The 9,491-nt window shown below is 36.2% G+C and overlaps 1 protein-coding gene across 1 annotated transcript; it reads left to right on the top strand.

Moving 5' to 3' along the window:
• Positions 1 to 214: 214 nt before the first annotated feature.
• Positions 215 to 7,526, top strand: LOC133336113 (ATP-binding cassette sub-family C member 4). The gene is made up of 12 exons (XM_061544411.1): positions 215 to 399; positions 484 to 615; positions 939 to 1,150; positions 2,283 to 2,539; positions 2,601 to 3,440; positions 3,495 to 4,211; positions 4,273 to 4,563; positions 4,682 to 5,036; positions 5,097 to 5,327; positions 5,386 to 5,918; positions 5,979 to 6,139; positions 7,265 to 7,526. The coding sequence occupies exons 1-12, from the start codon at positions 215 to 217 to the stop codon at positions 7,524 to 7,526; spliced, it is 4,176 nt and encodes a 1,391-aa protein (XP_061400395.1).
• Positions 7,527 to 9,491: the final 1,965 nt, after the last annotated feature.

Here is a 9,491-nt window from a genome sequence, read left to right as displayed (position 1 = left end):
GCTCTGAGACCAGCAACATACATTTTGTTATTTATAAATTGTTCATGTCAAGATCAAACAAATCTGCAATTATAATAAATATTTATTAGTTAATATTCAAACATAATTTAAACTTTATTACCTTTACGATAAGGACACACCTTTGTCTGGAATAGTTTATTTATTGTATTATCAATTGTATTTTTATTTCAGTTTTTAAAATACCACCGTTACCATGGACAGTTCAAAGAAACCTCAGAAAGAAAATCCACGGCGATTAGCAAATATATTTTCACAATTAATATTTGGCTGGTCCATACCGATGCTGTACAAAGGTTGTCGCCAAGGCTTAAATACCGAAGATCTTACAAAATGCTTGCCAGAAGATTATTCCGAAGAGTTGGGCGATCAATTGGAGAGGTAAATATTAATATAAACAAATTTTTGAGAACTTTGAATTTCCTGATAATATTTGTATTTCGTAATCTTCATCTCAATTTTCAGAAATTGGTATAAGGAAGTGGAAAAATCTCGGGCTCAAAATCGTGAACCACTATTACGCACTGCCATTTTGAAGACATTTTGGCGTTCGGCCATTGTCGATGGTCTTATCTGTTTAATTTACATTACTATTAAGTAAGTATAACAATTTATGTGGACATCAAAAGCTGTTATTAGACTTTGGGAACGAACACTAAAAACTATAAATTATTAATCAATTTATTCAATGAACCCCTCCCCTCTTTTTGAAAGATCAATAAACTCAAATCCTGACTACATGAATGTTGCTATGGTCATGCATTATTATTTTACAATTTTTTTCCTTAGGAATTTGTAATACTGTCTGCTGTTCAGTCATGTGAATATGATATTGATAGCATATCATATTTATATTATTGTTGTTGCTGTTATTGTTTATTATTATTATTTTTTTTCATTGCATTTATATTCTATTACAGATCACTTATACCCGCCGTATTAGCTCAATTATTACTGCAATTCCAGAAGACTACAACACCACCAATTATCAATGACTCCAGCAAAACATTTACACTGAATGGTGATGAAGATGTGTCGTCGTCGATGCCAACGACAATGCTTTTTAATGGAAATGGGACTCTTGATCGAAATGTCCGTTCTATAGATATTAATCAAAACAATAATGATGGCTGTAAGTAATTGAATTGTTTAAACAATGCATGCACAACATACATACAAATATAAATAAATTTCTCTAGAAACAGAAGAAAAAAAATAGCAGCAATATCAAATGACAAAGGGTAATGGAGATTGAAGTGATAGGTTTTTAAATGTTCAAGAACGGGGTTCATAATATGAACATAGAAGGATATTCTTCAGACTTTCATAGGAAAAGTATTTCTTTTATAGATCACCATAGAAGTTTTATAAATGTAGAAATCGTTTTATAGATTTTCTATATAATAGTACCTTATATAAACTAACATATGTGAGAGGTTAAACTTCTACATAGCCGATGTTGTTAATTTCTTCCATCTGAGGAATATGAAAATATCCGCCACAAAATCAACAGCCACACAGTTCACCACATGGACGGTCGATGAAGAACTGATTCCGACACCAACTACCTCAAGATACTGGGAATAACGTTCGACAGCCTTTTAAAGTCGTCTGCGCAAGCCACTGCTTTATGCGATAAGCTGACAAAGAAACCTTGTTGACCTCTTAAAATGCAATAGGCCGGTCAGTGGTAAGCTATGCGGCGCTATGGTTCGCGAATGTTAGTGATATGCAGTGGAAGAATATCCAGAACTGCCAGAATGCTGCCCTGAGAACTGCAAAATGGTGTCTCCTCATGACTCCTGTGGACCATTTTCATGAGGAGACGAAGATCTTACCCGACCATCTATAACAAAACATCTGGCATTCGGACAATAATGGACTCACTGGTCACATGCTTTTTTATAATTGACTCCCTGCCCGCAACGTGTTTAAAGCCACCTGAATTTAGCTCATCCTACTATCGGCTTCCTTTCTTTGGCTTGCGCCTTCAGTTTGTATTTAAAAAATGTCCCTTCAGCTTTTCATTAATAAACATACATTTAAATTGGCCTACATGAATTGAGAATTCATGCTACGTTTCCAAACAAACATCTTTTACTTCCACTGAAATATTAATTTTCAAACCTTCATTTGATAGTACATAACGATATTTCCCGGATATCCATAATAGAACCCATCTGTAAAGAAAAAAATATTTATTATTCTTCATGACTACAAATTTCATAACTCAACACTTGCCATTTCATTTTTTTCAATTTCAGCAAATCCCAATCTATTACCACCTGATGATGGTAAACTACTCGCGACGAATAATTTCAGTTCGGTAACAGCAGAACCAAGTAATCCGCCAGAATATAATACTGTTATAGATTTCTTGTGGAATGATGTTCACTGTTTGGGAGCAATATTGGTAGTATCAACTCTTATCGGTTGTTTTCTCATACATCACGTGGACTTGAGGCAAAGACTAATGGGTGCACGAATGCGTATTGCCTGCTGTTCGCTTATATATCGTAAGGTGGGTCTATAGAACAATAAACTCAATATTATTTTCACTATATATTTTTTCTCTCTTCCAGACCATCAGCCTTTCGATGAAGGCAGCTGGTCAAACCCCGGCAGGGTATCTCATTAATTTACTTTCGAACGATGTCAATCGTTTGGATTACGGTTTCATATTTGTCCATTGGATATGGATTCTGCCATTGCAATCGGTGCTAATTTGTTATTTAATATGGACGAAAATTGGTGTGGCTGCAGTTGTGGGTGTGGTAGGCCTTTTGCTAAAAACAATACCCGTACAAACTGGCCTCAGTAAGCTAGCCTCTAAATTGCGCATGAAAATCGCCGAACGCACAGATGCTCGTGTTGGCATAATGAACGAATTGGTCCAGGGTATACAGGTGATAAAAATGTATGCCTGGGAAAAACCATTCCAGAATGTGGTCAAGGAGGCACGTCGCCGTGAGGTTAAACAAATTCGTTATGCCTCCTATTTGAGAGGGTTCTATTTGAGTACCATGGTCTTTACCGAACGTTCCACGTTGTATATAACAATAGCAGCTGCTGTATTGCTGGGTAGTGCTGTTTCGGCTGATATTGTTTTTTCCATGGCTGGTTATTATAACATTTTCCAATTGGTGGCGGCAATTTGGTATCCTTTGGCTGTGTCATTTGGTGCTGAGGCTTTGGTATCCCTAAAACGTGTGCAAATATTTTTGAAAATGGAAGGTTGTGAAGAAAATACCCCAGGTTTGGTGTACAAAAGCAATATTGAGGGTGATAAACATGCGGTGACGCTAAAAAATGTGTCGGCGAATTGGGATAACTTGAAGCCACAGAAAACTTTACAGAATATTGATTTGGTGATACCCAAGGGTCAGCTGTGTGCCATTATTGGGCCTGTCGGTGCTGGCAAGGTAGGTGTTCCATTTAACTTTATGTTACCTCATTTTATAATCTATCCACTTCAGAGTTCCATTATCCAATTGATTTTGGGAGAGCTGCCTTTGACCCATGGCGACGTAGAGATACAGGGTAACATTTCATATGCTGCCCAGGAACCTTGGCTATTTACCGGTACCGTACGCAACAACATACTTTTCGGTGAGGAATTCAATCGCAAACGTTATGATGAGATTACCAAATGTTGTGCTTTATCGACGGATTTCCAACAATTGCATAATGGCGACAAGACTGTGGTTGGAGAACGTGGTGCCTCACTGTCTGGTGGCCAAAGAGCAAGAATAAGTTTAGCTCGGGCAATTTATAAACCAGCAAATATCTATCTCTTGGATGATCCTCTAAGTGCCGTAGATGCCCATGTGGGACGTCATTTATTCGATGAGGTAATAGGTCCCAAGAGTCGTTTGGCTGGTGAAAAGGCCACACGGATTTTGGTAACACATCAAATACATTTCCTTAATGAGGCTGATTGGATTGTCATTGTGGAAAATGGTAAAGTTTCCCGTCAGGGTACCTATAGTGATTTGCTATCAAGTGAATTGGATTTTGCCAAACTTTTGGATAGACAACAAACGGCCAGTCCAAATGGTGTAATTTCGGAAGACAATAGCTTATATGAGGATGATGATGATATACCCTACATAGATGGACAACAAGAATCGCCAGGCTACCAAGCGGTGAGAAGAAAAAGTAGTACTATGGATGGTTCAATGGTAAAGAAATCGGTAAGTTTTTGGTTTTTTGATTTTGGATCTATTTGAAATTTATTTTTGTTTATATTAAAAGGAAAGTGCCGAACGTGATGAATCTGAGAGCAAAGAAATGGAAGAAGAACAGGCTGAAGGTGGTGTCAGTGGCCGTGTTTGGTTGGAATATTTCCGTGCTGGCAGTACCCTCATGGGTTTTAGTTTTATGGTTTTCGTAATGCTGATGTCTCAAGTCGTCTGCAGTGGTTCGGATTATTTTGTAAATATTTGGACGCAACAGGAATATTTGCGTTCCATTAATGAGACTACGGTATTGACAACATATGAATGCCTTTATATTTATGGTGCTCTTATTATTGGTGTTGTTGTGGTGAGTCTAAATATTTTTTGAATGGAAAAAAAAATCTTCAAAAATGGAGAAGTATTGTTGAAGGTCTTGAAGTCATATAAAGAATATCCCCATTTATATTTGTTTCTCCTTACAACAGATGACCGTTTTTCGTGGCTTCCTTTTCTTCAAAGTGTGCATGCATGCCTCTAAAGTTCTACACGATCGAATGTTTAGTTCGATTTTGAATGCTGCCATGCGATTCTTTGATCAAAATCCATCCGGACGGATACTAAATCGCTTTTCCAAAGATATGGGAGCAATTGACGAATTTTTACCCAAATCCATGATGGATTTTATACAAATTGCCTTGGTAATGTTTGGTATATTGGTGGTGATATGTGTTGTTAACCCAATACTGATGTTGGCCATTGCTGTGGTGACTCTAATCGATTGTTTGATATTGAAAATATACTTGAGACCATCGCAGGATTTAAAACGTTTGGAGGGTATATGTAAGTATAAGTGTTGAGGCAAAAATTACATCAAAAAATAATTATTTAACAACTTTACAGGTCGTAGTCCGGTCTTTTCTCACTTGTCGGCTTCGCTAACCGGTTTGGCAACAATAAGATCTCGAAATTTACAAGACACTGTGGCCAAGGAATTTGATCAATTGCAGGATGTACACAGTGGTGTATGGCAATTAACCATGGCTTCAAATACCGCACTGGGTTTGTGGTTGGATTGTGTTAGCTGTTGTTTCCTGACCTGTGTAACCTTTAGTTTTATTATTATCAGTGGGCGTAAGTATAAATCTGTACGATTAGAAATATCTAATTTTTAAGGGCTTTATTCTCCCAGAAACCTATAGCGGCAACGTGGGCTTAGCCATATCCCAAGCAATGATCCTAACCGGCATGGTGCAGTACGGTGTACGCCAAGTAGCCGAATCTCTACAACAAATGACCAGCGTCGAGCGTGTCCTACAATACACCGATTTGGAAAAAGAATGCACTGAAACAAAACAGCCGCCCATTAGTTGGCCCACACATGGTCTCATTGAATTCCGCAACATGTCTTGCCGATATGATCCGAACGGTGAAGCAGTATTGAAGAATTTAAATTTGACCATACAACCAGGCTGGAAGGTGGGCATTGTGGGACGTACAGGTGCTGGTAAATCCTCACTAATAGGTGTGCTGTTTCGTTTGGCTTATATTGAGGGTGGTGTAATAATCGATGGCATCGATACGGGTACAATAACACGTGAATCGTTGCGTTCGAAAATCTCAATTATACCGCAAGATCCGGTGTTGTTTTCGGCAACAATACGTTATAATTTAGATCCATTTGAAAAATATTCGGATGCTGATATATGGAAGGCATTGGAGGAGGTAAATGTTAATATTTTGGGGTTTGAAAATATAAAATCTAATTTTTAAAACAAATTTAAGGTGGAATTGAAAAGCGCCATACCTGGTCTAGATTTCCTGGTTACCGAACGCGGCAGTAATTTTAGTGTTGGTCAGCGTCAGCTGATCTGTTTGGCCCGTGCTGTTTTGCGAAATAATAAAATATTGGTGCTAGATGAGGCCACCGCTAATGTGGATCCACAGTAAGTAAAATTGTAGCACCTCTCAAAGAAATCGCTACCGATTTGTTATAGATTGAAAACATTCAAATATAATATCCATAGATTCAGAACGTCCTTTCGAGTTCTTCTAGGTCTTCCATAGCATGAAGATTTTTGGGATGTCTCCTATATAATGAAGACTCTTCGGAGGTTTCATATAGACAAAAGACAATTTGAATTTTCTTAATAGATTCTTGGGAGGTTTTCTATATAATGAATAACCTTCGGAGGTCTCATTTAAACAGAAGACAATTTGAATATTACTAATAGAAATCCCCTCGGAGGTCTTCTATAGAATGAAAACACTTCGGAGGTTTTTCATAGATTGAAGACATTTCCGCCTCGTATTGAGACCTTCGAAGTGTCAGACTTTGAAAGTCTGATATAGAATGGCGTTCTGTAGATAGAAGAACTATCGGTTATCTATACATCAAATACCCTTAGAAAACATGTAGGTCTTTCCTTCGAATGTATTTAATAGGTAGAAGGAACTTCGGATACTTCCTATAGGTCGAAAGCCTTTCGGAGGAGGAAATCTCCAACATCAGAATTTTCAAAAGCCCTTTAAAAATAGACACTTTAAAGGTAACTAGATAGAAAATACTTCGAAGTTCCCCTATGTAATGTAGACCCTTCACCTACTTATTGAATAAGAAGGTGCTCGCTCTATAGATAGCATACCTTTCGTAGGCCTACACTTCGCTGTAACACTTTGTTATAGACTCAAATTCCTTCGGATGTCTTCTGAAGATAGAAATCCCTTTGGACGTTTCCTATCGAATACCTTCCTGAAAGTATTTTATGCATTGAAGATCTTCGTTGTTATTTAATGTATAGAAGATATTTAGGAGGTATCTATAGACAGAATACCCATCAAAGATCTACTACAGATTGAAAAATCTTAAAGAAAGTTTCCATAAAAACGGACCAGGGGATTAGTCCTTCGGAAAATGTTCAAGAAATATATAAGAGGGTTTCTTCCAATTGAGATGTGCTGTTGAAATCCTTTTAAACGCTTTCTCTAGAAATCCCCTTGAAGGTCTTTTATAGAAAGAGGTCCTTTCAAAGACTGGTTATTTTCTAATAATATTTTATTTCGTTTTCCAGAACCGATGCTCTAATACAGCAAACAATACGCATTAAATTCAAACATTGTACAGTTCTGACTGTAGCTCATCGTTTACAAACTGTTATGGATAGCGATCGAATATTGGTTATGGATGCTGGTCAAGCCAAAGAATTCGATATACCCTATGTACTACTACGTAATCCCAACGGTGCCTTACGACAAATGGTCGAAGCAACAGGAAGTGAGGCAGAAACGCTAAAGAAGATTGCCAGTAAAGCCTATCATGGTGCTGAAAAATAAAACCGATTTACTTAAAAAGTACTTTAAGTGTTATACACATATTTGTTTTACTGGAATTAAGTACTTATATGAAAAAAAAACATTTTAAATTCTAAAGAAGAAACCACATTAAGGGAATTGATTTTAAATCAAATTTAGATATTTATTATTATTATGTTTTTTTTTTTAAATTATTATAAGAGCATATCCGAATTTTATTACTAATTTTGTTTTTGTCATAATCCAAATGTGTGTATTGTTTTTTATATATAACAAATTATCTAAAATTATTATTAAGATAAATATGTATTCGTTTTATTTTTTTAAGTTAATATGATCGCATTTTGATACCAAAAATATATAAAAAAAGAACAACATTATCTCCTGTAATAAATAAGATAAAATCTCGCGACTATTATTTATAGAAACAAATTGCAATCAAAATAATAAATAAATTATAGCATTTTTTATGTATACAAAAATTGAAGATAAAATAAAAAACTTTTATCTAAAAACATTCATACAACAGATAACATTCATTTGCACTATTTCCGAAAATTGTTGTCGGCATTTTGGGGTTTATTCAAGAGTCACTATTAACACAATTCTTTCTTTATTTTTTTATGGAAACTTTGAACATTTGCCACAATTAAAAATTTAATTGAAAGACTAATAAAGGATACATTCGTTAAATAGTGAACATTGTTGCCTGTTTGAACATAAACATAACAATTATGTAATAAAATTTAATGCATGCTTTCCTATACACGTCGATCTAATTATTTAAAAATATATATTTTATATCTAAACTTATACAAATAAATTAATCTAAAAAAAACATTTCCATAGATTTAACGAGGTAATATATTGGCGTGGAATGCAGAGGGATGGTGATGGTGGAATGTCTGGAAATTACAAAATGAAGAAGAATATATTTTCATAGGGTTTTTAACATTCTTCAGTCAAAAAATATTAATTGTAAAATACTGGAAACCTTATTAACACTGGAAACCTTATTAACTACTGGAAACCTTATTAACACTGCTCCTAGTGCAATGAAGCGAGATAAATGTTATCCGAAGCATTCACTATTTTCGTATTTCGTTTGGTACAGCTTTTGCGGAATTTATCCCTGGCTGAGTCGAATTTAATTCGTTCCGGAGCTAAAATCCGAAAGTGAAAAAAAGTTTTAAAGGCTCTACCACCTCGTAAGGCACTTTATTTTGAAAATGTTCATTTTTGTCGCAAACTGTTAAAGCATTGCATTGCAGATCGCTGAAAACGGTCTCCGAAGCAATAATCAGCCTCAGGTACAATAAGGTCTTAAACCCATCATCCTGAAATTTTGAATAGTGGAATGTTTATCTATACAAACACATTCCATTGTGACACAACTAAGGGCCTTCAGTGTTTTAAATTTCAATCTAAATCTCATCAGTTCCGGAATCCTAATTATGGGCCCAAAGTCAGTACATTTCGACACATAGTTTGGACACATGCCCGTATTTTCTGACTATTCTATTCTAATATTTATCGCTTGACAAAGAACCGAATACAATATCTGACAAGAAATTTCATCTGATCAAAGATTTCCAGACGCGTCGATCTTGTGCGCAGTTTTTCCAATTTGAAAGACCGTGCTATAATATATCGTCCTCCAATTGTTCCTCCATCGAATTCATGACCTTTCACTTCTGCGTGAACCATCATCGGTAGGCTCGTTTTTATATGCCTTTTGAGCTGGGACATCTTCATACATTCGCACAACATGGCCTAGCCACCGTTGCACCGCTGCAGGTCAATACGACTGACTATGTCGATGTCCGTGTTTAGATGGTAAAGCACGTGGTTCATTCGACGACAATATTCACCGTCGCACAGATCGGCCCGTAAATCTTTCGGAGAAGTTTTCTCTTAAACACTCCAAGACCTGCCTCACCTGCTTGCGCAATTAGCAACAGAATACATGTGGTGTGTCGTTCATTG

The sequence above is a fragment of the Musca vetustissima genome, unplaced genomic scaffold (assembly GCF_032173495.1).
Source record: "Musca vetustissima isolate MV318-11 ecotype Yass unplaced genomic scaffold, APGP_CSIRO_Mvet_v1 utg744, whole genome shotgun sequence".
Lineage (NCBI taxonomy): Eukaryota > Metazoa > Arthropoda > Insecta > Diptera > Muscidae > Musca > Musca vetustissima.
This window is presented reverse-complemented; position numbering and strand designations above follow the sequence as displayed.